This window comes from Diospyros lotus, chromosome 1 (genome assembly GCF_014633365.1).
Source record: "Diospyros lotus cultivar Yz01 chromosome 1, ASM1463336v1, whole genome shotgun sequence".
Classification (NCBI taxonomy): domain Eukaryota; kingdom Viridiplantae; phylum Streptophyta; class Magnoliopsida; order Ericales; family Ebenaceae; genus Diospyros; species Diospyros lotus.
The window spans coordinates 50,955,948-50,982,866 of NC_068338.1; the positions used below are offsets into that span (position 1 = coordinate 50,955,948).

Consider the following 26,919-nt stretch of genomic DNA (forward strand, 5'->3'; position numbering starts at 1 on the left):
GAATTAAGGCCGTAGTTGGAAAACAGATACTATTATTGGGATGACCATCATTGCACGATCCTTAATATTTGTGTTATCTATTACGTTAGGAGAGATAAATGGTAGATTAGGGTTTTGACCCTTGCGCAAGGTAATGTCAAACTCGTAATTCATCAAATTAATATCTGCATATTATTCATTCGATCATTTGACCTATGCCCTAGGGGTAAAGAGAGACTATTCTTGTCACTAACAAATCCAGAGAAAGAAAGAGAGCGCACTCAAGAACAGAGATAGAAAAAAATGAAAGAAAAAAAATTTAAAAATATAAGAATATGTTATTATTTTTAAATACTTTAATGCGATTAACTAACATAAGTTAAAATTATAACATAACATAATATTAAATTTTAAAAGTATTCATTATATATTTTTTTCAAAATTTAAGAATTAATTTTACAATTATCTAAATTTCAGAGTTAATGCGTGTATTTTTTTTTCATAAAAATAGAATTGAAAAATAAAAAAAATAAACAACAACAATAATAAAGAGGGAAACGACAGCGGGACTATCCCATCTGTTGAAGAGAGGGTCCCACTTTTTCAAAAATTTCACTATTTCAGTGTCCGGCTTTGCGCTTTGGCCTGGCCGGCCTTTACCGCTTGTGTATATATGTCCATGTCGATGCTCTCTCTAAATATACCGGGACGCACGTCATCACTGTTTCCTTCCATGCCCTCTCTGCAAAACACGCAAATTTCGCTATTCGCCAATATAAATCCTCTCATTCGCTTGTTTCCTCCCAATCCATAGGGTTTCGCCACCGAAGAAATCCATCCTGCAAACTCACAGAAGGAGAAAGCCAGGAGGACGTCAATGGAGTCCTCTGGTTTCTTCGTCTGAAATTTCGCTTTTCGGACAATCTCGCATTGCACGGAGATATGGACGAGCAATTGGAGGACTTCGTGGCGGATTGTTCCGACGACGCCTCGGAAGTTGATTCCTGCTACGAGTTCGATGCCGCTCGCTTCTTCGATTTCACTCGGCCGGAATCGCCTTCCGAGGCTCATGAGGCTGATCGCTGGTTTGACTATTCTGGAAATTATTCGCCTTCTCGTAAGCGTTTGAATTCAAGCGATGCATTAGGCTCAAAATTTGTTCGCGCATATGAATTTCGTTCGGTCCATTCATTTGATTGATTATTCGTTGGACCTTTGCAATTTCATTTGACTGAATGGTAGCATTTTCGAATAGCAATGCGTTTCCCGAGTCTAAAAGAGTGCCAAGGAGGATGTATTTCGTTCAATCAATTGCTTATTGATGCTTTGTCCGGTCAATTATTTTGATTGATGATAGCACCCTTGCAATGTGTGGTTGTAGTCCAGGTATTCTAATGCTAGAAGTCTGGAATCAGTTATATAATCTGAATCTAAGAGAGCAAGAAGGTCGTACGAGTTCTTCACGTTTTATAGGCAAATTTAGGTTCTTAATCACGAAAATTAGAAAGTACTTGTTAGTACCAATGGAAATAAACTGAGGGGAACAGGACAATTAGGTTAATCATTTGTCTTCAGCCAGCTCTAGTTTTATGATCAACTAGCGTCTCTCCAACGGGACTTCATATTTATTTACACGCTCTGAACTATTTAGGTGTTTCATTGACAGAAAAAAAAAAAAAAACAGAGAAAGAAAGAAAAATTGCTTTGCTATTTACGTGGATGGATGTGTCATAGCCAGACTTCTTTCATTAGGCATGTTCTATTGTTCTCAATCTGTTTGTCTTCAGTTTGCATGCCAAAATCAACCTTTCTTATTTATTCTGCAATGATGCACTTCTTTTCCTATATTTAACTCATGCCTAAGTTAATATTTGTCTCACTTGCACCCCCTCCCCCTGCAAAAAAAATGAAAATTCAGCATTTATATTAAAGTTGAAATGGAGAGAAGACATCAGAGTAGAAACTACAAATTCCTCTCTGTGTTCAAATGATGGGGAAAGCATGATTTCTAGTGGCGGGAACCTGGACTCTGACATGGATTCTGAAGGTGGTGTATCATATGACAACAAAAATGGTACTACTCTCCTCTATCATAGATAGTTTTTAGCAACGGTACACCTTGAAGAAATTCTGCTGCTTTCAGGAAAAATAGAAAAACAATTTGATGAAATCTAGGTTCTCTTGAGGTTTTTCCTTTAGTATTGCCTCTTACTATTTACTATTGAACATGTTTGAAGTTTGTGTTTATACGAGAAATGATAATTCAAAAGTGATCTTCATCTTTATTCGTGATGTACCCAATTTGGAGAATCAAACCACGTTATAAAATCCAATCAGGAGATTCAAATTTTCAAACCATGTTATCGAATAAAATACTCTTACCGGGAGGAGTTACCCCTTTCTTTCTTTCTCCTTCCTTGGAGAGAATTTTACTGCGTTGTCATGCTGCCATTTTCCTTATGTGGGAAACTTATGTATTTCTATTTCTTTGTTGTAATTTTTATCTGAATTATGGCCCTATAATTTTAACTAGCAATATTAGGAACCAGAAGTAGTATGTTGACAGTCAGGCCCTATATTGATATACATAAGGTTAAGAGATAAGTAGTTACACCTCATTGTGAAACAAGAATAAAGAAACTGATAGAGACTATCTGACACAAGTTTCTTTTTTATTTTTCTTGTACTGCATGGTGTCTTCCAAGACCTCAGATTTAATTGTCTCCAATATATTACTGCATCGCAACTTGTAAAATACCATTCCCACCATCCTAAAGGAAGATACTGATGGCATCCTTGGACTTGTTTTTGATATTCATATCTATTTGATTGATTGGCTCTAGAATGCTCCTGTTCGTTTCCATTTTTTCATTAATGATTTTTTTTTCTTTTATTTCCAGTTATTTATTGGATGGAATTCTTGGTATAAAACATAGAGATAACAGGGGGAAGAATAACCCAACATTTACGACACATATACTAGTCAGACCTCCCAAATTTACATATCTGATATGCCACATGACGTGTGAAATATTGATGATATTGGATATGGATTGATGGGTTTAGATCGTAATAATGTGTTGGATGATGAATTTTCTTGTTTGGTGAACTTACATATTTTTGACAGATGATTTATTGAACTTAAATTTGAATGTTTCCCAGATTTCTATTACAATAGCAATATAGCATATGATTGATGACATAATTTAATTTTCCCATGTTAAAATTGATGTTTAACTTTATGATTAAATGACATCTCCTATGTTCAGTTAATATAGTATCTTCATAGATATTACTGTTATGTCTGTAGCTAGTAAAGACATGCACACACACACAAATATTCCTATCTCTAACTGGCCTAACATAGTAGGATTAAGGGTTGATATGTTGTATATATCTCAACTATGTTAATATCCTTAGTTCTTCAATTACTGATCCTCATTAGAGATTTACTATGTTTCTCTCTTGGTAATATTGCTTTATGTGCCAGGATATGGTCTTTGGTCATCTTTTAGTACTTATTCCATCCAGTTTACAAAAAAAAATCAGATTATTGCCTTCTTAACTGTAACTTGTCATCTCTGCTATGTGTCTTTCCTTGCTGTTTTTCAAATTTTCTCATCATTGAACAGAAATCCTTCATGCAGGTATGTTTTTTCACTTTTTAGTTCCTCAATTTTTAGGTTTATTTTCCAATGGGGTGGATTAAGTTAGTTTAGGAGCCTGCCTGACAAACTTTCAACATTTGCGTAGGCTCCCTTTTATATGAATTTGTTTTTCCTTAATAATAAAAAATTAAGTTAAGCATTTACTTCTCCTTTTGTTTTTTGTAAGTGATGTTTACCCACCCTTTCCTCTGGTCAATTAATTGGTTCCTAATTTATGCCTTTTCAGGACCAAAATCTTGTAATGATATGGCTTATGGTATTCCAAAAATGAAAAGAAACTCTATGGCCATGTCATCCAAAATAAGGAGCTCAACTTTTATGAAACCTACAGCAAGTCATTTGGCCAAGTTAAATGGAGCCAGTGAGGTCTATTCCTGCCAATTCTCAGGAAGGTTATAGTTGTTCCTTTTTAAGATAATTTATAGCAACAGTTGCTTATTGATCTCTAAATTTTGTTGCCTGCTCGATGGGGATTTTTTTTTTTTTTTTTCCAACTATTGCTTTGCTATGTTGTAGTCTGTTTATTGTCATCCCCCCACCTAAACACCAATTTTTCTATCTTCCTTTCATTTCTCCACCCTTAACTGCCAGGTGTCAGAGGCCATTGACTAAAATGGATGGGAGAAGTTCAAGGAGCCCTCATGAGGTTGGCAGTTGTGCTACTAAAAGGCAAAAACTAGAGAATGGCTATCTGAGTAAGGTGTAGTTGAAGTACTCTTTTATTGATATTTCATTTTTATGTCGGTCCGCATATTTCGGCGGGCAAATCTTATTGTATGCCTTAGAATTGTAAAATTTGTAGATAAAATCAATTTTGTTACGTGTGATGATCTGTTAATGATAGGTGCACCAAATGACTATGATACCATTATATCAGCTGTGCTTAAAAAATTAGAATACATCATTTTCTTTCTGAAAGCTAGACTAATTTGAGTCCTATAGAGAAATTCAAAAAACCAAAAAACACTTTTGAATTAGTGTTTGACATGTCCATAGAAGTATATGCGCTCCTTAGACACTTGTAGATTTGTGCCTTCCTTTGTATTGGTCTATTGACACATGAGCAGGTATTTCCATTTCTTTTTCATGTTGTTGTCCATTGATGTATAAGAATGTCGTTATGCCATGAACCAGGTTGCTCGTTTAAAGCACCAAAGCTTGTTGTTACACAAGTTATCCAAGGTAATTTATCTACCTGAATTGTTTGCTGTTACTAACTTAAGGTTATAATGATTACTCACTTTATTCAACGCATTCCAAGTCTATTTAGGTCAACATATTCTTACATACTAGTGGATTTTTTTAACCACTCATCTTTTTTTCCCTCTTTCTTCTTTCTCCTTTCTTTCTGTGTCTTGCCCCCTTCCCCCTCCTCCCCCTTCTGTTTTTATTAAAAAAATATAAAGCAAGTTCGACAATTTGATGCTAGTACATTTAGTTCCAAGTCCAAAGTTACTATTCCCAGAGGGCCTCATCTGGAAACTGCACAAAGAGCTCAAAAACATAGGTAAGCTCCTTGTCAGATTGTACTGGTATCTGCTGGGCTATGTCCTGATGTAGAATTTGCAGAATTCTTTCACTAAAGGCATTGGCATGTACTAATTGCAGGTCCAGGAGTAGTTCAGACTCAGGGGAACATGCAAAATCAGTGGCTCCTACATTAAAATCAAGGCCTTTGAACAGAAAAGTTGGTAGTTTCAATAAAAGGAAAATAAGTTTTGTTTTCCTAATTTCATGAAGCTGTAATCAATGAAGTTGCCAGTTTTAATTTTGTGTTGTACGCATTTGGGTTTGGCAGATTCTCAAGGTTCCTCCGCCACTTCAAAAGAAGAACAGGGCACGGTCTCCATTGTCTCAAGTAAATTGTCAGGTGTCAACATTTCCGTCTTTCATTCCAATTTGATAATTTTGGGCACTTGTGGTTATAAAAAAAAATAATATTTTCAAGCACAGATGCAGAAAGTTTCATAGAGAAATAGGTTCTTTCCACAATACTAACTCCTGTTACAACCCTCAATTTCTTTTTCTTTTTAGGTGTTCCACTCGAAGACATCAGAGAGGGCCAAGCAACACTCATCTACTAATGTAGGCAATTGTCTCTATATTGTGGACTTTTGTGCTCTTTGGACACCTATCCATACACTTTTTTTTCTAATAATTTCGTAGATTGTTTTGAGTTTATACTCGATTTCTGGCAATTATACTAGGTCTCGTGTTATTGATGCTTATTTATTCACTGCTCAGAAGCTTGTAAGTTCGTAATTGCAGGCAGTCAACATACAGAATCCTGAGTCCATTTCAGAAAATGGGACCAAAGACGTTGGAAGGTAAAAGTTTGGACTGTGAACCTCTTTTGATTTCAAAGTTTGCCACCTAAAAAAGAGTTTCTTTGGAACCCAGCTGGCTTGGAAAATCATTCCCAAAGCACACCGCCTTATGAATGCTATTGCCAACTATTCATATCTCAGGTTGAACTGTGAAAATGCTTATCTGTGCAGGCAAGAGAAGTATGAAATGCGAAAAAGAGTCCAAGCTTGCCGCCCTCTTGTCAAAAGGGTGACTGTTAACATTAATCCCTCAAGCTTCCAAGTAGATCTCTATGACACTATAATATGAAATAAATCTAGCTCTTGCTGCCTGCAGGATCTCAAGCTTCCAAATGATAACAGAGCATCCTACAGTCCACCAATTGAATTATTCAACAAGGTAGGATACCATATACATTTAGATTATCTTCCATCCTTCTCTTCTATTTATCCTCTTAACTTCTTAAAGTGCATTTGGGAAAGAGGGAAATTCATGGAACAACATTCTGCTCGTTTAAGATAGATACTAGCGATGAAATAGAATGAAAACTAATTGAAACATTTTTTATTCATTTCCATCCAAAATCCTATACTTTTGTCTCCCTAAACTCGGTGAGAACTGATGAGATGGAAATAGATAACTTGATATTGTGTTTTGACAACCACTTAACTTTAATTGTTTAAAAGTTCAAATTTGCCTTTACTTAGCCACATTATATCTTTTTGTTAAAAAGGTATAATGGTTATATATTGTTTTAATACCCTTCTATGCCATCTATTTCTATTGCTCTCCGTTACTTTATTATTATTTCTTTTGTAGCTAGTTGCTCTCCATTACTTCCATTCATATATCTCGACGGAGAAGAAAATATTTTCATGCCATTTCACTCATTTTTATTTGGTTTTATTACTAAATCTCTTTAAAATAATTTTTTCTCATTTGGGAGAAAGTAGAGGATAGGAAGTAATGGAAAATATTTTCATCCCATCCTCTAGGCTACATTAAGAATTAGAAGTCAGCAAAAGGAACTCGTATATTTATATATACAAAAATCTATATGAACTTATTTCGATTCTTTGATCTTTTTTTTTTAAGTGAGATTCTTATTTTATATAAACTTTGACAAGTTATTAGAATATTTATTTTTATTCATTTGTTTTTTTTTTTTTCACAAATTCTAGTTACAAGCATAGGATCCGTGCATAGATCTTGGACCTAACATCCTAGAGTTGTTCCTATTCATTTCTTCATTTGTTTCTCTTTATATTCTTATTTCAATCTTTAATGTCAGCTGTCCCTGAAATCTGAATTCGAGGGGGATGTAATTTCTCACCCCAGACCACCTCAGAGGAGTAAGGTCAGTTACTTGGAAGAACTGTGACAAAATGTCTATTGAACTTCAAAAACATCACACGTCTTCTGAGTTTAACTGCTTTCATTTCATTCCACCGTTTTACAATAGGGCTCCAAGGAGAACCTCCCCGCTTCCTTCAATCCAGGACTCAAGGTGTCGTACGTTCAACATCTTATTTAATATGCTCTCATCTAAGCCAATGAACCGAAAATTCTGAGCCCACAATACAATCCCTTGTTCAGAAGTCTGGAAGGACGTAGGATCGTTGTTGACGCCATTAAAGCACCGGGGAAGAAGCCATTGTAGGGGTCCCGGCTCCCAAGTAAGAATCAACGTAGAGGTTTTTGCAGTCATCAGATTTGCAGAGTTTTCTTCTTTTGCAATTTCAGGTTAGATCATATGGAACCTAAAGCAAAGCTAATTTGTTCTCAGAAATAACAAAAATCATCCATCTGAAAATATTAAGAGAAGTCTATCAGTGTACAGCGAAATAGAACTGGGTTTGAAAACAGCGCAGGAACCAGACCACAAAGGAGGTTTTGTTTTACTAATCTCACTCTGAAAGCGTCTGCTGGTTGCCGCATTAAACTGGAAAATAAAAACCATTGATAGCATCAACAATTTTAAGAGATATACATTGCCTGCGCCCCATCGTTAAAACAGATATCAAGAAATCCTAGCCCTATTTGATTTTACTAGTTTTTATCTGTTAATTTTTAGTGCCAATTTTCATATATCTATTTTTAATTTTCCATCTCAAGTTAAAAATTAAAAAGTAAACCTATCTTGCCTTCCAAGTTCAAAGATCAATAAACAATAGCACTAAAAATATTTTGCTTTCTTATTTAACAAATGAAAATACAACGATTTAGCAATATACCAACTTTTAATATGTAACAACAATAATAATTAATAATTATAATATTCCGATAGTAATCGAAAATAATTTAATGAAACATATTAAGACATTAAGTATGCAATACAGTTATACTAGCCATAACATCTTGCATCAAAATATAAGTTACGCATACAAATAAATAATAAGACAATCATTTATGACAACATGAAATGAAATTAAAAAGTACCAAGAGAAGATTTCACGGTCCGCCACTTTATTTAATTAGGTTTCCGTTTTCTTAAACATAAAACCCTGAAACTAATCACTATTTTTTCTAAATTTCAGGAGCCCGCATATTACAAACAAAAACCACACAAATCTATCTAAAGGGCCCCCCCTTCATGTTAGCAAAGATCCCAGTGTATCAACTAATCAAGCGTCGAGAGAACATACAACGTACGGTTACTACGGTAAATTCCTCGCCCCCAGATCAGTATTTTCTATTAGAACTTACAAATTAGTTGTACACCATATTTCAAAACAAAGTTGTTGAACATGCATCTAACTCCAGATTGGAACAGAAACCCCCACACAACCAAAATTTGGGATCCACCTCATCCATTCAAACACTGCTCCCATTCTTCAACCCCCAAGGCAAATGGCAAAAATTAAACGCAGACCTTTCTAACGAGTATTCTTGGAGACAAGTTCGCCGAACCTAACCAACCACTGGGCATCTGAGGAATTGCTTTCGCCCTGGGTTTGCTGCTGCTGCTGCTGCTTCTGCGGTGGCGTTTTCAGCTGGGCCCGTTCTTTATCGATCACAAACTGAGCATAGTCGATGGTCTTAGACGGTGCCCCGCTTGGCTTGGCTGCCGGCGGAGATGGAAGCATTGACACCAAGACCCTAGAAACCTCATGCATCGTTGGCCTCTCCGATGGATGAGGCTTTGTGCAGATCAACGCAAGCTGGAAAGTCTTCCTAACATGGGATAAATCCACGCAAGTGATTGTCACCTCTGGATCAACAGCCTCCATTAACGTGTTATCATCCGCCTTTTTCAATATCTGAATTCAAACAGAACGGAGAATAATCAATTTTAGCGAGAACTCAGAAAAGTCGTCAGGAAGAGAATATGCAATATCAGGAAGACCATACCAGCTGGTGCAAGTTGGCTTCATTGTCAACTGCCTTTTTGCCTGTGAGAAGTTCCAAAAGCACAATGCCAAAACTATAAACGTCTGATTTCACGTTTAGGCGAGAGGTGCGGGCATACTCTGGGTCAATGTAACCAATGGTTCCAACAACATAAGTTGATGCATGAGTCTTGGCTATTGGAATAGATTTTGCAATCCCAAAATCAGATAGATGGGCCTCGAAGTTGTCATCCAGCAGAATGTTTGATGACTTGACATCACGGTGGATGATTCTAGGATTACAATCGTGATGAAGATATGCGAGACCTTGAGCAGCCCCAACAGCAATTTTAAGCCGCGCATCCCAATCAAGTTTTACCTTCTTTGAAGGTCCTGTCAAGCATGTTAACACAAAACCACTGGTGATTTGCTTCACAGTGCAAACAGGGAAAATAGATGCGCAACTACCACAAATTCCGTAGCAAGAAAATTTAGTAAGGGAACCTTAATAAATAAATTTGTAATATTGCTGCACATTGTGGCGAAAAAAAATTGAGGTTACTAACCATGAAGAAGATCCCAAAGAGAACCATTTTCCATGTAGTCATAGAAGAGTAGGTTACCAAAGGGTGACAGTGCATAACCATGCAAGCTGACGACATTTCTGTGCCTGATGCTGCCAATTGTTTCAAGCTCAGTCTCAAACTCCCTCAAGTTGTGTTGGTGCTGGGTATATAGCCGCTTAATTGCAATGGGCCGGGAGTTCTTCAGTATACACTTATATACAGTGCTAGAAGCACCATATCCTACCATATATTTCTCACTCAAGTTGTCAGTGAGTCTCATTATGTCTTCATAGGTGTGAATAGCCATGTCCATGTGAAGAATGACAAGCTTAGGAGGACCTGAGCAAGAAAAAAAAAAAAAAAAAGGCCCATCTTAGAGAGCAAGAATATTGTCGGTTACAAAGATATCTTCCAGTCAGCAAACATACCTTGGATGCTCTTCATAGATTCTTTCACAAGGGGATCCGGTTGATTTGATCTGTATACAGCTACTAATACCATAGCTAGTAGCATTAAAAAGCCCAATGTTATGCAAACCACAACTTTCCTTGAGAAAATTACTGCACATTACCAGAACGAGGCATTCAGAGTCACCAACACTATCACCCAAATGAGGGGGCAAAGTGACAGAAGATTTGAATGTGCCACATCAAATTACCTTTTGGTCTAGGTGCATACGGATCACATATAGAACCCAACCAGTTCCCACATAGAAATGGATTTCCCATGAAGCTGATGATAAAAAGTTATAACTCGATAAAAATAAAGGAAAGATATGACAAGTAACAAACAAAGGACCATATACGAGAGACTATAAAAAAAGTGCTTATCCCCATTACCTGTCGGGAGTAAACCGTGAAAAATTTCCAATGGGAGGAACAACTCCTGACAAGTTGTTGTAGGAGACATTCCTAAAACACACTAGTATTAGTAATCAAGAGAACCTCCAGTATGGTAAATCTCAGGGGAGCAGAACTCACAAGACAGAAAGGCTGAAACAATTAGTTAGCTGATCAGGAATGAGTCCATGCAGATTGTTGTTATTTAGTATCCTACAAAGCAAAACAAACAGCAGTAAGAAAAGATCAATTTGACTCTAAAATATAAGAAGATTCAAGAAAGACAATAAAGTAGCAGAAAAGCGATAGCAAACTTACAGAGATGCAATATTCTGCAACTGCCCCAACTCTTCAGGAATATGACCGGACAAGTAGTTGAATGACATATCACTGCAAGAATGGGCAGAAAAATTCTTGCAGATGAATAGCATCTAAAGCCACATAATTCATTAAATTGAACTGGATTTAAATGAAGAGTTTAAAATAAAACACACATTATCTGTATGCTTCTAAGATTCCCAAATTCTGCAGGAAGTGGGCCACCAAGATGATTACGACTCAGATTCCTAAATGAAAAAAATGGTCACAAGTTTGGCAGATTATTATTTTCAACTCAACAAATTTGTGAATGACTGCAAATGCATCGCTTACAGTGTGAGCAGGTGCTCAAGGTCACCAACAGCAGCAGGAACAGCCCCCGAGAAATTGTTATTTGAAAGATCCCTAAATAACCAAATAGGCTTATAAGAATAAATTTTTGCAAAAAAGTGCAGTGCATCCTACAATGTTGTCAGAAACAAACAGTGTATCAAGATTGATGATCCCTCCCAACTCAATAGGAATGCTTCCTTTGAAATTATTTGACGAGAGATTCCTGCAGTTACGCAAATGACCATAAATATAAGAGGAACGTCAAAAGAGAAACCATATTATAAAAGCCATAATGAATACAATTTCAAACTTACAGGTAAGTCAGACTTCCAAGATTTCGGAAACCCAGAGGAATGGAACCACTTAAGCGATTGCCGTACACATTGCTGCAATAAAAGAGCAAGACAACTCCATCAGAACGTAGTCACCCTTGGATTTAAAATACAAGCCAATTTGCTCAGCACAATCCAAATGCCCTACAGTTGATTTAACGCCGTGCAGTAGCTTATGTTATGAGGAATAGGTCCTTCCAAGTTGTTATTGGCAAGGTTCCTGGCACAACGCACGAGATCCATCAAACAACAACTACAGAACCAAGTTACAAAAATTAATCAGAAAAATAAATAGACTCACAATTCAAAAAGCTGCTCAAGTTTTCCAAGTTCAGCAGGGATTCCACCAACCAATTGATTATCATTTAATTGCCTGTAAATTAGAAGTATCATCATCAATATCAAAAACAAAAAATTAAGCAACCGCCAAATAGAGAGAACACATAAGATGTATCTTACAAATAGCTAAGCTTTGACATATTCCCAAGCTCAGGGGGGATGGGTCCAGTAAGCTTGTTGCCATGCAGATATCTAGTTGTTGGGCATACCAACGCATGAGTTCAAGATTTAATGAGGCGACCACAATCCACTGAATATAATTTCTGAAATAACAAACTCACAGTTTTCCAGTGTAAGTTAAATTGCCAAAAATTGGTGGAATTGGCCCAACAAGTTCATTCTCGCTCAAATCCCTGAGGGAAAATAATCATAAACAGGAAAAGCATAAACCTTCAGAAAAAGATACAGTTGTTCAAGGATCAATAACATTTGACATGTTCAAATGTATACTTACAATACAGCAAGAGCTTGCATTAGACCTATCACCTCAGGAATCTTTCCTGTGAGCCTATTTCCTTGAAGGGATCTGACAGAAAACCACACGCACAATAGCATCAAGAAAAAGCACAAAATGCTTAATTCAGCAATCTGGAGCTTGTGAACTTCAACTTCGGCAGACAAAAAGTATTTCCCCTTAAAAATATTTTTGAAATAGGAACTATATAAATAGATTAAGAATGCATGTTCCATTATAGTATCAGTAAATATTTCCAGACAGATTAGTGAACACATCCTATAAAGATTTCAAGCAAAGAACGTGTCCAACACAGAAGAGCAAGCAGAAGAACTAACAGAGTGGCCACTTGTAGAAACCCAATATTGTAAGGAATCTCCCCGGAGATCTCATTATATGAAATGTCCCTGAGATGCATACACAATAATATCTCAGCTCTTGAAAGGGTAATTATAAGTAAGTCCAAAAGAGAGACAATCACACAACTTACAAGATCTCAAAGCTTGTACAATTACCAATACTTTCAGGGATTGTTCCAGTCAGCTTATTGCCTCTCACATCGCTGAAAGTAAAATGGGAATCTTTAAACACCCTCCCAAAAGACGTGGTATTTAATGAGCAAAAACTACCATCAGCATAAGCTTAAACTTACAAATACCAAAGGCCAGTCAGTTGGCACATATCTGGGGATAGGGTTCCGGTCAATAAATTGCCTCGTAAGCCCCTGTCAGTAAGGATTGCAATCAGAGTCCATTTGTTAATAGACTGACCACCTAAAAGTTTTTCAAGATACATCACATCAAGGGTTTACAGTATAAATCAATATCAACCCGATTCTTGTAAAGACAGTTACATCAATAAACTACATGGTTTTAACAGCACTTACAGATATTGCAATACTTCATTCCAATAAATCAATCTTGGTATCTCACCAGCAAGTTGGTTTCGAGCCAGGTCCCTGAAGAAGGGAGTTGCACAAAGCAAATGAGAACAGGAATCCATAGAATTAATAGAATGGGTGTCACCGCAATTTGACCAGAAAAATCTACAGAGTTTACACAGGCACGTTTGCGTGGTCCGCCAGAAAATCAGTTACTCACAGAGTTTTAAGGTTAGGAATCTGTGTCAAAGTTGAAGGGATGGGACCAGTCAACTGATTGTTCTTCAAGTTCCTGCATTCACAGTTCCTCTCAAGCCTTGGTCTATCGAACTTTTAGCATTACACTGTATAGATAGGAGCATCACTCAAAATAACATAGATAATTACTCACAACAACTCAAGTTGCTTAAGCTTAGATATTGAAAATGGTATGTCCCCATTCAGTAAATTATCTGATAAGTCCCTGCATCCAGGAAACACAACCATCAAATAAATTTGAAATAGTTAGCACCTCAACACTTCCAGGTTTATCGAAGATGGTCACTCAAACATGCAAGCACAAATGTTTGTAATTAAAAGGCAGCCAGAAAGGATATTTTACAGTATTGTGAGAGAAACACAGTTGCCAATTTCATCCGGAATTTGACCAGTTAACTTGTTTCCCTGCAGGTCTCTGTAATTACTCAAGAACATTTCAGTTTAGTAATGTGGAAATTAGTCTGCAATGAATGAAAAGAACATCATAATTTTGCATGGAAAGCATACATATACTGCAAATTCCTCAGGTCTCCAATAGCTTGGGAAATCTCCCCACCCAAGTTCAAACTTGATAAGTTCCTAGAAACCACATATTGGAAACGAACAGAAATTGAACTCCGTTATGTTTAGTTAGCAGAATCATCTATAACCACGGCATGAAGTCTACATTGAGATGGAGAAGCAAACCATAAACGTACAGAGAAACAACAGAGAAGCTGGAATTATCACAGAACACGCCTCGCCAAGAACAGAAATCATCATTGTGAACATCATCCCAGTCCAGTAACAGATTTGCTACGTTGCTAAATGCCGCCTTAATTGACATCAATGCCTTGCCTGCTCAGATAACACAGTCGCCGACAGAAAGATAATGTAAGTAATCAATCTGAAACTACTTCCTCTACTATAATAACCAGAAAGTAAATTGTTCAAATTCTCAAATAACATGATTAAGTACAAGTAGCAAAAACAAATCATCTTTGTCACAAGCTTCAATCCCACTAAGTTCATTCGGCTTCATTAAATCTAGCTCTCAAACCTTGGCAATCAATGGCCAAACATTCCATAAAACTATGCTATACCATAACAAGGATAACCCTTTATACTAATTTAGCTGTTTTGCTACAAATTTCATTCATTACACCCACTTTTTCAAAATTACATAGATTGGCCTCACAGGTGATGTTAATCCTTCAATGCAATCCATCCTATTAATATCTCGCACATCTTATCGCCATAGACACCGCTATATCCTTAATAGACATTTGTTTTAAATAGCCTTATCTCAACTATGCTTTTATCTTGTATTTAATAATAAAGAACTGTCCAGCATTAACACACGGTCTTAGTTACCCACCATGAATGTTTCTCTTTCTAAGCCGCTCAATACGCCGAGATTGAAAAAAATCAACGGGCATCATGGAACCGTCAGGAACGATTGTGAAGCCAAATACTCAACTGTTATCGAATTAGGCTAGGCCACCTATTTGGAGCAACTCCTCGAAAAGCCATATGGAAGAGTTTTTCTTATTGAATATAAAACCAGTGATAATTTACGTTGTAGCGTACGACATTTACCGGGAACTAACCAGTTTCTCGAAACTTTCGAAACGTCGATCATTTTCAAACTTACTCAAGCAAATATAACACGGTCCATTTAGTCAAAAACAGCAATGAAAAAACAGTATGAAATTCGTAAATAGGAATAACATCTCAGGGACTAAAATGAACAGGGAACAGTGTCGATAAATTAGCTATGGCTAAGCTCATATGCACGAAGAAGGTAAATAAATAAATTATTTGCTTATGGAGTTGAAGCCAGCGCTAGTTTATCCTTCACATCTCCAGTATTGACCGGAGAACCAAACAGACCAGATTAGAACACATGTTTCTCTCAGTGTAAATCAAAATTCATCAAATTCTCCCAATCTCAAACTTTCCAACTCGCCGAAGCTACAAAACAGGCTTCCATTTCCAAAAACTGGTAAACGGAAAGGTACTACAAAACAGTAATAACCTTCGCTCGCACCGATCAAAAACAACGGAAACAGCCGAAAAAAATAAACAGAAAGCAAGACGAAGCAGAAATCAGAGAGCACTGGCCGCACTAGAAATCACCTTCATCACTAAGTGGCGAAGCCACAGGAAGGATTAGCACGACGACAGCCAACACACAGAAGTGAAAAAGCTTCTTCTTCTTCTTCATCTTCAGATTCAGAGATATCAGCGGCTCCTCCATTACTCCAAAAACACAGGCAGAAAGCAAAACGTTGCAGAGAATATAGCTGAATGAAACCAACGGTTTGCTAGGATTTCTCTCTCTCCAATCCGAATCCAAACACAGAGAGAGAGAGAGGGAGAGAGAGCAGACGTTTGGCGTGAACTGGAAGGGAAAATGCAACCAGCGTGTTAATGGCAGCCTGCTGTTTATGAAGAGAGAGAAAGCCGGGAGAGAATAAGAGAGATACACATATACACATTTGTATATATAACTACAAATGTATGTATATGAAGGTGCATTTACCACGCACATGTAATGTGATAGTTCTCTAAACGGCGGTGAAGCGACGTTAGTTATTTGACGGCGGAGACCGAAACCATCGGTGATGTTAATTTTGTGACAGCCAAGGTGTGTTACGTCACGCGCTCTTATCTTGCGGGTGGCAAAGATCCGACGGTCGAGATTTCCTGATGCACTGCACTGGCGCTCGGTTTCGAGCGCGGAGGAAATGATTCAAGGAAATAGATAAACTTCTTTCCCAAGGAAAATTGCAACTCTGCTGGAAATGCAATAACTTATTAGCGTATGTAGAATTAGAATCGGAAACTGAAAATGATTTTTAATTAAAAGAAAAAAGAAAAATCGAACGAGGCTAGTTGGTTGCCTTGAATTGAAAGGACGGCTTTAAGTATTTCACGGGAACGGCAGCAGCCGTCTCTGTGTGTGGGGGCATTGGCAGCCAAAGAGCGCTTTGTTGTAATTAGGGGGACAGCCTCCTTTGCTGCTTTGTCATTACCAACGTAACCCCAGTATGCAATCTTTCTACCCGACGGATCTCGGTTTTCGTCCTTACTCTCACACCTATTTAAACACACTGTTAATAAGTTGAATAAGATATACCACTGTTGTAATTTGGTATTTTTAATATTGAAAGTCTTTTTGTAATTTATTATTATTTTTAATGTCCTCCAAAGAAGCACTAATTGAGGATGAATGGATCATGGAGTAGTAGATGCAATTCAAATGTAAAGAATGGCCTAATTTGGCCCAAAGTAAATATGACCAGTCCTAATAAGATAATAAATAATGATATTTAATCTAACTTGAGAGCACGAATCCACCAGTGGATGAGTACAAAAAAAAATGATTAAATGACCTTTTCTATTGATAATGATTGTTATTACTATTACAATAACATTTTAATCATTTTGACACTCAAATCATATCATTTGGAGGGAAAATTATTATATTAGCAGCTACTAGGCAACGAAATTAAAGCTGCAAACGGGGGAAGAAAGAAAAGAAAAGAAAAGCTTCTCCTGAGAGGCTGAAAAGGAGGCCTCCAATTACCAACCAAAGCCCCAACAATCAATCACCCAACCCGGCAACAGTATTTTCACCTTTTCAGAAGATTTCGGCCATTGGGAACTGATCCCCATGACAGGTGGCAGATCCGACGGCAGCGATAAAGCCCTGGAGTGTTCATAGAGAGTACTGCCGCTCCTAGTGCTAGCAGGGGCGCTGTGTCAGCGAGAGTGTGGAAACCGAGCCGGAACACAGGCCGACAGATTGCAGGAGGCTGTGGCGCCGGGGGCTGACCCGCCGCGGCTCCGCCGTCAGCAGCGTCTAAGCTAGACGCCGGAGAGGATGTGGGACCCGCCGCTAGACGAAAGATACCCATCGATCATTCACGTTGGCGGCTACTTGAGAACGATACTCCTGCAGTCCTGCTCGCCTCTCTGTTCATCTGTGATACCGACTCCTCACTGTTGACTATCACCCGCGGGTGACCGTGCTGGACATGCGTCCCACCTTTCAACCGGCAAATAAACTAAATACGGAGAAACTCATCAATAACAAAAGGAGACAACAGTTAACAGTGTTAACAATTAACGGTGCACACGAGAACGGGGAGACGGACCAGACGGTCATCCCAAAAGCGAACCATTTTTCATATTAACTTACCAAGTCTATATCATAAGCTTGTTATTCTTTACTATGTATTAATATCTGTAGCACGTCATAATTAGAGTTTAGAGATAAGAGATATAGTGAATATTATTTTTACTATACAATTTATTAAATATTTCAAATGTATTATTACTTGTGAATTATAGAGCTCATGTAACATACAATCCTAATATTTGTTAATTTTAATAATTACTTACTTTTGACTAATCTATAATATTAATATCTTTTTATAAAATAAGATTTCTTAATGGAATGCTAAACTACGAAGCACGAAAATTTTGTGAGGTGTCATTTTGGTATTTTTAACCTTTTTTTTTTTGTAATTTTAAAAAAATTTCATGACTACTTTGTAATATAAGAAAAATATTAAAAATGAATATTAAACTTTTATTTATTTGTCTAAAAATAACAATATTTAACTTGTTTAAAGAAATGAATATTTTACCTAATTTAACTCACAGAGTAAGTATGAATGATTGTCGTTTTTCTGGAGAAGGAATTGCTTGAAGAGCGTCAGGGAGGCGGGCACTGGGCAGCAGTCTGGTGTCAGTCAAAGCCAAGCAAGACACCTGAATTTGTTGTTATTACCAGTTTACCACTGTGCGGGGAGTACAAGTGTACAACTCTACACAGCACAAACCATCTCAGCTTTTTCAAAACTGTTGAAAAAAAAAATCAAAAATCATGGAAAATAACAAATAGTGCCGAATTATTTTATTTGTTTAAAGGTAAATTCAAAAAAGATGGGAGGCGAGTGGGCCCCAACATGTGGCAGGGGAGTGATTGTACCATCATAGGATCCGTGATGGCTATTAGTATGATGTTCACTGTAGCAAGCAATTGATTGATGTGTATGTATGTGTGTATTATTATATTATTATTATTATTATTATTATTATTATTATGTCTATATATATATATATATTTAATTTTGGTAGGTTTTCTGTTACATCATGGCTTTTATAGATATATAATATATCATCATAGTGCAACAATAAGAAAGGCTCTGATGAGGCTATGATGTAGCTTCATTAGTGTTTCGAATGCATAGGTCTGGCTCTAAGCCGAGCCTCCAACATTACGTTGGCTGGGTTCAGTTAGATTTGAACTGAACCACTTGTTAGGTACATTGTTGCTATTTAATACCAAAGGAAAAAGGATCTTTTAAATAAGAACTTCGCTTTAAAAATGGTGTTTAGCGCTTTTAATTTATGATCTATTGGAAGTTGGATAGCGAAATAAGTTTGATAATATAAAATTATTTAATATATTAATTTTAATTTTAATCATTTAATAAAATATTTAAATGCTTCAAAATACTTAAAGTTGATTTAAATTAAATTGGCTAAATATATATGGTGGTCCCTTAATAATTAAAACATACAGCGTTTACTCTCTTATGTGCAAAATATCAAGATTCGATATCTTAACTAATTTTTTAAATTCTTATTATGACAAAATGATAGCATATGTATGAATGTGCCTGTTTTTATGAATAAATACTACGTTATTGAGACACATTGATTAGACTTAATATGTAAATATAACATTTGATCTTTTAATAATTAAAAAATCTGACATTTTATCCTTGATTTAAAAAAATAAATTTAAAGAAAAAACCTAAATTTTATAACAAGAACTAAAAATTTCATTAAAAAAATACCTAAAATTAAAAAAATACCTAAAAATATTCAAAAAAAATTGATGGAGTTTATTTTATCTCTACATGTTTAAGACTTTATTTCACAATTTGTGTAACGCCCCGTTTTCCCACAACGAGCGTTAACTCGAGATTTCGAAAATATTATTTTTTTTTTCAACATCGAACACACAACATAAGTCTTTCAATACATATACCTTCATCATAATCATTTTCCGTCAATCCCGATCGTACCTTCTTAGCATATCAAAATTTAATAATAAACTAAGACAGGTATCAACAATCACATCAGCGGAAGCAAGATCAAAACCTCAATGATATATAACTGACAATTCCTTTACAATAACCAAATCGATGTTTCACATGAAAATATCAAAATATTACATAACCTCTGAACATCGTAATCATGGACAAAACCTACGAAAACTAAACATAGTCACTACATTTCGATGATATTCTTTCCCTTGGCGCCACTGCTTTCACCTAGAACGTTTGAATATTCCAAGGACATAGTCCAAATTAGATGCTGAATCATCTAAGTGAGAGTTTAAAAACGTTTTCATGCAGATATGAAAAATCATATACAAAATCGATAAATCCCGACATGCACCAGCCTAAGAGAATCCCACATAGCACTTAACCCTAATCGAGGAAAATGCAGTCTCTCTAAAAGCGACACGACCACTTCGGCTCATTGGCAAAACAATCATGCTTAAGAGGGACAACCTCGACATATGAACCCGGGAATCACCCCATTGTCATTGTTAGGCTTTACGCTCCAACTCAAAAGCATTCCAAAACCCAACGCAACCCTAGCCCCAAGAGTGTCACACCAGCACTATCCTCGGAATCGACGTCACCTCGGCATTAATGCTATTGCTCAAAGGAACCTGGGGTGGTGTCCACTCGCAGCCCCGCCACTTGAGCCAACAACCAGGGTGGTGTCCACTCTCAGCCCCGCCACTTGGGTCCCGTGAGGTGAAGTCCGTCTCAGCCCCGTCCCAAGTGGGTCACCTAGCATTAATCCTAGGTACGCATCCCGAGTGCTGTCACTCTGGCCTACGTCACAAGTTACCAACCCACGTCCCACATGGACGACACAAAACAAGCCAACGCCGAAAAATCATAACATGCATAAAATCAACATCTCAATGTATGCACTTTATCGTACGAAATTCAATGCATGTGTAAATAATTGTTTGGACAACCATAATAAACCAAGCCATAGGGATGAACATTCCCAGTAAACCATTCACATGTCGCTTAAAATCCTTTTCGGGTAGAACCACTCACAAGTCAAAACAAAGTTGGGGGCGAACACTCACCTTTAGGCGTAATTCGAATTCTTCTTGAAAAGCCTCAATTTGCGTGCCTTCTTCGAACTTCGCACGAGTCACTTCGTCTCAAGCCTCAAGGCACTCTAATCATCACATTTATCCAACAATTATAATTTTCCTTAATTTTCTCACAATTTTCCTATTTTTCTCCCATTTTCTTCTATAAGAATCCAAAATAAATATCTACACGACTATTTTCTCAAATATTTTTACATAATAATTCATAATTTAATTTTCTTAAAATAAATAAAAAAATTTCGAAATTACCTGAAGTCTCACGCGCCCTCACTCGCGGGCACGTGGCTGACTGGCTTGAACTAGCGCGTGGCAGTCACGCGCGGGTCATCTTCTACCTTGAGCCAGTCGCCGGCGGTTGCTCCGATCGCCTCGAAACCGGTACCCCCCGAAAGCCCTTGAGAAGTCGATCCTATCCCCACCAAAATCAGGCCGAAAGGCCACCGGAAAGTGGCCCAAATGGCCGGTTGCAGGCGGCGGAAGGCGGACCGCCTCAAACCCTCGGCCGAGTTCGAAACCCCCTCAAACCTACTCCAAAACGCCTCAAATCGATTCCAAAATGATCCTTGACTCCTAGAGACCAAAAGCCCTCTATCAAAGCTCCAAAAATCGTTCAAAAATGAGCTCGATTTGGTGCCTCCTTCTCGACCAAACCCTTGGCTATTTATAGCCAAAATCCGCCCCCACGTGGCCGATCTCCGGCCAAGCCTTCTTCCCCACGCCTCCTAGGCCACTCCCTGAAGACCCTAGGCTGCCCAAATCGCCGGATTTCCCGGCCACAAATCGCGGCCAAATCTGTCCAACCATGGCAGATTTTCGAAAATTACAGTTTGGCCCCCTTCGAATTTCCTTTTGCATTTTGACCCTTAACCTCAAGCCCTTGATCTTTCTAACACCCTCACTAAAACCCCCAAGATTAGTACTTCTCATTTCTCCCTTGAAACTTTCAAAAATTTACCGTTTTGACCTCCCTCGGGCATTTTTAGAAAATTACACTTAGGCCCGACTGATTTATTTGACCTCAAATCCACTCGATTCAACCTGAAACCTCTTAAGGGTTGTTCTATACATCGAATACTAGTCCTTGATGCCCTCCTTTGACTTTTTGGACATCGTTTATAACAATTCGGTAATACGACCTAATTGGCAGTTATATTTTTGCTGTACCGAAAACTGTTCCCGATCTCATTTCTTTTATCACTAAAAATCATAATTTTAATTGCTCGTCGATACTATACCATTTTCCTTGGCTATCTAGGGTCCGAGGTACTCCCTCTGATTAATTCGATCGTCCAAAGCTGTGTTAGTGTGCCCTATAGTCTTATTTTTCCCAAAATTCCAATTATGCCCTTTATCAAATATCATTTTTATCCTCAAAATTATTCTCGGGTGTTACAATTTGTGAGCAAGATTTATGAATTTAATGAAATTTTTGTTATTTTTCATTTAAATGACTGTTATCACAAATTTCATTATGTCTTTTTAAAAAATTTGTTATTTTATGACTAATTTTTAGATATTTTTTATGAAAAAATTTAAGTTTTTTTTATAAAATTTAGGTCCTTTTTTTTTTTATCAAATTTGATTCATTTTTTTTTCATGTCAGGGACGAAACATCAAATTTTTAAATTGTTGAAGAACTAAATATCATATTTATATATTAAATCTAATCTAATGTATATCGTTGATATGGCGTAAATAACGAATCCGTTTATTATCAATCAAATTTAAAGTAACAATTTTTAATAATTAAAATAATAAATTTTGACATTTTACACATTAGAAACCAAACATGATACTTTTTAATTATTGTGAAAATCATTGTGTGCATTAAATTAAATTTTACCATACATTTCATTTCCTGAGTTTAACCATGAACTTAACTCAATTTCCAAAGTCAAGATTAAATAGGGTTTCTTTTTTGTTTAAATAAGTTTTAGATAAAGATAAAATTTGATATAATAATAAAATTACTCTTAAATTAATTATAACTTGGAGATTTAGGTTAATAAAAATAAATTTAGAAACAATTTCTTTATTATTTTGTTTTTTTAAGTAAAATATATGAAAGACATTTTATAAGGTAGTGCTTGTTATTAAGATATAAACCGAAAAAGTGTAATATGAAAAGTATTACAAATAAAAATATTTTTTATTGTATTTTTAAATTTATTTGACAACACTTAAAAAAGAAGTTGCGTTATTTTTTATCTAGATTTATCTAGATAAATTTATCTCCTCATTTCAAATAAATTTATCTTTGTTCTTATAGATAAGAAAAAATAACGTATATATCATTTAATTTATTCTAAAAAATTGAATAAAGAGTTTGATAAAAAATTTAGAATATTCTCTAATTTTATTTTGATCATTTTATGTATTACTTCTGAAAGTATTCAAATATTATATGTCGATGTTTAATTTTAGCTGACCGTGATTTGTTACGAAGAACAAAAATAAGAAGAACACAACAAGTTTTTACGTGGTTCAGCCAGAACGATGTTTACTCCACAATTATCCCATGACTATTTTTTTAGAGTGGCAATATATGATTATTCCTGTTGGTCCCCATTTGATGATATTTCCGCCCCCTATTTATAATGAGGGGCCTTTACAATTTGTATAAGATATAAAAATATAAAAATGATATAATGGGGGACAAACAATCTTTATCATCTGTATAAAACTAAGAGTGGGATTTTCATTACGAGGGATATGGCTCACCTTAGATAAAGTGAGTGGGTCCCATGCATTCAACTGTCCAGCAACTTTGTTGTTTATGCGAGTTGAAGGATTTTAGACCAACTAGCTTAATGGTTAGGCCAACGAACTAGGAGCATTGCTGGAAGCTCGTTGGATATATCGTTGGGAGCACGCTAGAAACCTTGTTGAGAGCTTGCTTGGAGCTAACTTGGTTTGACGATCAAAACTAGGATTTCAATGACATATGAGCTCGTCCTGGTGAGCTCACTTAGGCCTTATGGGCTTTAGGTGATTGGGCCGGCTTACTGGACTGTGTCTAACCTATGAAAAGTGGTGCGAGAAATATATATAACATTATATTAGTACAATTTTATCTTATTTATTTTAACAAACACTATAGGTCCGTTTGGCTAAGCAGTTTGATCACTTATAAGTTATCAGTATAGCTTAAAAGTTGTCAAGCTTTTTTCAATTAAGTGTTTGGTAAACTCAAATAACTAAAAAGCTATATAACTTAAACACTATTTCAATAGTTTTTTGAAAGCTCCTTCCCCTAAACCACTCATAGAGAAAAAAGTTGCATTGATTGTGAAAATGACATATTTATCATTAACCAAAACACCAATTTTCAACCCATATTCTTATTCTTCAACCTTCTCCAACCAATTTCAAGCTCCCATTGTTGCCATCCGTCTCGCATTCACCCAAGCTATCGCCCTTACTTTCGCCTCCAACTCCTCCATTGCTGTCGACTGTCGTCTCCAACTCCACCGTTGCTAGTAGCCGCTACCTCAAACCCATCCTCATTCCCATCGGTCGTTGCCTCTAGCCTGAATCGTTGTTAGCCACAACCTCAATCGTCGCCCACGCCTCTATCCTCAGTTCTATCTTTCGCTGCCTACTCCCGATTGTTATGTATATATATATACATATATATTGTATGTATATTAATCTAAGGATAATATATTGGAAGAAAAAAATAAAAGATGTATATATATTGTATTAATATATTTTTTAATAATTATATATAATTTATCAATATTTAATGATAAAATTTTACATCATTTAACATGTCCATTTTAGTCTTTTTGTCAAGTTTTAACAGCTTATCAATTTTTACAAACCAAACACATAAATTTTAACTAATAATTTAAAAACACATTTATCTAAACACGTTATTTACCCAACTTAAACGCTATTACACAATTTAAATACTACCCAACTTAAAAGTTCTAAAATAAAAACCTAGCCAAATTAAGCCTATATAAAAGGATGATGTACTGACAATGTATGTACCAAATAATGCTTCATCGCAAAGAACAATAAGAGTAGGAGATAATGAGCAGCATTTCATTTACCAACGACTGAAAGGACATAATAAAGACCCAATCCATGATGGGATTCATAACAATTGCTGCTGAATCAAGCTTTGTACATAGCCATACATAGAAACCTCACTTGACATGATCATATACTTTGCTTGAACTTGAATCATTTGATTTAGTTTTGTAATGGGTTCACCCGATTCCATTCGATTTTCGAGAATTAAAGTGTAGATCACTAAATTGGCCTGTTAATTAAGCAGACCCGAATCAATTATTAATTCCTTTGTACAGCCCTGGTTTGGTTATGCATTGTAGCGGGCTACGATGGCAATACCACTCAACTGATGCATTATAGTGGATTGTTATTTAATGAAAGTGGTGAATAATTAAATGAAATAAATGTACAAATAGTAGAATACTCCAAGCAACTTTATATATCACGCCAGATCTGGAGTGGGTGTATTGGAGGCATTCACTACTACTACTACTACTACTATTACTAGCTTCACCCCAATTCCAAGTATAAAATTAGAGAATTTATTGAATCACATGCCATTCCCACACCCAATTTTGAAGCATGAAGTTTGAGAGTCGTTGAAAAATAACGAGTTTTTTAGTTTTTAAGAGTAATTTAAGTGATGGTTTTTTTTATAATAAATATGAGATTATAAATTTAAATATTTGTTCTAACAACATTATAGTGACTGTCACATTATTTCATTGAAAATAACAAAAAAAGTGTCTACAATTTTAGAGTAAGCATACTCCAAGCCACATAACAAAAAATCATACCAGAAGATTTAAATAACTAATAAAAAATATGCAATTCTTTTAACATTAAAAAAATATATATATAGATATCAAGGGAGAGCTTCATCATTATCACCTTTTGAATCCATCCAACTTCCCTAGAGATTAGGTTAATTTTGATGTTCAAGATTAATAATTGTGTTGACAATCTTAAAATACAAATCAAAATAATCATTTAGGGTCTATAAACATACTCATAATTTAAGTCATTGTTTTAGGTAAGTGATAATATTTGTAATGTCAATTTTCAATTACTAAGCAGTCCAAATCAAAAGAGTAGAGACAATGAACACTAAAATAAATCATTAATTTATGAATTTTCCTAAGAATTATGTTAACGTTAGTCATCTAAACTTAACAAACCAAAAGTTGCTCCCTCCCTCTCTCTCTCTCTCTCTCTCTCTCTTTTATTTTTAATTCTTAACGGCAGACCATTTTGAGTCTCAGTTTCCCATTAATTTGACGCGCAGGCTCTCTTCAAAATAATCCAAAAATCTGAAGAGAGAAGGCTCTGGTTTTCCATGTTCTGTACCGTACACGGACCCCTCAAAATCCTAAAACGATTGCCCAACACAACGGCTAATATTTACTGCTACGAAACAGGCAGACCACCCTATGTGGTACCATTTTGTGGGCTGCCGCTTCGCCAGCTACACACTTATCAGCCCATAACAATTACAGTTTTTCAATCACGTGTCCTAAAAGTATTTTTAAGATAAATTATACCTATTTTTTTGTAATTTAAATTAGTTATATAAAAATTATGTATTTTAAAAATAATTAAAACTTAGTGTGATTTAATTTTATTTTTTGAATTTTTGCTTAGATACATTTAAAAATAAGAGGGGTAAAACGGTCATTTTACTTGGTCAACCTCTTTTCTCCACTGGAAGTATCATTATTAAAATATATTTTGAGCTTGATGTTAAAAAAAAAGAAAAAAAAAAAAAACTCAGAACAACGAATATGGCCTAATTGTGGCCGAACGGCTGGCGACTAATGAATAGAAAGCCCATTTGTAGTTCGGGCCCGTATGCGTGTACGGACCTTACCAGTACTGAGAAAGGAGAAAGGGTGAACGTGAATGCGATGCGATGCCGCTATCACAATGAATGGAAACAGAAACAAAAAAAAAAACTAACTGAAACCAATCTTTTAAGGCTTTAACTTCTAGCACAGCTTCATCTCCAAATTCAACTTAGCCCTGAAGAATGAGCTATTTGCTGCAGAGCCTCCACCTTCTAACATGTGTGAACATTTGTAATCACTCACCCC

The 26,919-nt window shown here is 36.1% G+C and overlaps 2 protein-coding genes across 2 annotated transcripts; one reads left to right on the forward strand and one right to left on the reverse strand.

Moving 5' to 3' along the window:
- The first annotated feature begins 461 nt into the window (after nt 1-461).
- Nucleotides 462-7,630, forward strand: LOC127794360 (uncharacterized). Its single transcript, XM_052325389.1, has 16 exons — nt 462-467; nt 604-1,096; nt 1,898-2,053; nt 3,874-4,039; nt 4,239-4,347; nt 4,782-4,829; nt 5,054-5,154; nt 5,256-5,334; nt 5,446-5,517; nt 5,682-5,732; nt 5,916-5,974; nt 6,146-6,203; nt 6,291-6,353; nt 7,246-7,311; nt 7,417-7,461; nt 7,551-7,630. The coding sequence occupies exons 1-16, from the start codon at nt 462-464 to the stop codon at nt 7,566-7,568; spliced, it is 1,590 nt and encodes a 529-aa protein (XP_052181349.1). The 3' UTR covers nt 7,569-7,630.
- Nucleotides 7,631-8,404: 774 nt separating this feature from the next.
- On the reverse strand, nt 8,405-16,060 carry LOC127790614 (LRR receptor-like serine/threonine-protein kinase ERL1). The gene is made up of 27 exons (XM_052320195.1): nt 15,721-16,060; nt 14,301-14,439; nt 14,110-14,181; nt 13,946-14,017; nt 13,736-13,807; nt 13,565-13,636; nt 13,351-13,422; nt 13,117-13,188; nt 12,955-13,026; nt 12,803-12,871; nt 12,465-12,536; nt 12,292-12,363; nt 12,131-12,202; nt 11,973-12,044; nt 11,820-11,891; nt 11,654-11,725; nt 11,491-11,562; nt 11,340-11,411; nt 11,183-11,254; nt 11,007-11,078; nt 10,830-10,901; nt 10,689-10,760; nt 10,508-10,581; nt 10,278-10,409; nt 9,850-10,188; nt 9,306-9,676; nt 8,405-9,214 (listed from the first exon to the last, which is right to left on the reverse strand). The coding sequence occupies exons 1-27, from the start codon at nt 15,839-15,841 to the stop codon at nt 8,831-8,833; spliced, it is 2,997 nt and encodes a 998-aa protein (XP_052176155.1). The 5' UTR covers nt 15,842-16,060; the 3' UTR covers nt 8,405-8,830.
- Between the last annotated feature and the right edge of the window lie 10,859 nt (nt 16,061-26,919).

Excerpts from the sequence above, each read along its gene's own strand:
- LOC127790614 (XM_052320195.1), bottom strand. The coding sequence starts at position 15,841 with ATGGAGGAGCCGCTGATATCTCTGAATCTGAAGATGAAGAAGAAGAAG. Across the intron at positions 13,189-13,350 it reads AATGAAGTATTGCAATATCT|GGGCTTACGAGGCAATTTAT; the intron begins GTAAGTGCTGTT and ends CCTTACTGACAG. Across the intron at positions 13,027-13,116 it reads CTGACTGGCCTTTGGTATTT|CGATGTGAGAGGCAATAAGC; the intron begins GTAAGTTTAAGC and ends TTTTACTTTCAG.
- LOC127794360 (XM_052325389.1), top strand. Across the intron at positions 5,335-5,445 it reads CAAGGCCTTTGAACAGAAAA|ATTCTCAAGGTTCCTCCGCC; the intron begins GTTGGTAGTTTC and ends TGGGTTTGGCAG. Across the intron at positions 5,733-5,915 it reads AGCAACACTCATCTACTAAT|GCAGTCAACATACAGAATCC; the intron begins GTAGGCAATTGT and ends TCGTAATTGCAG.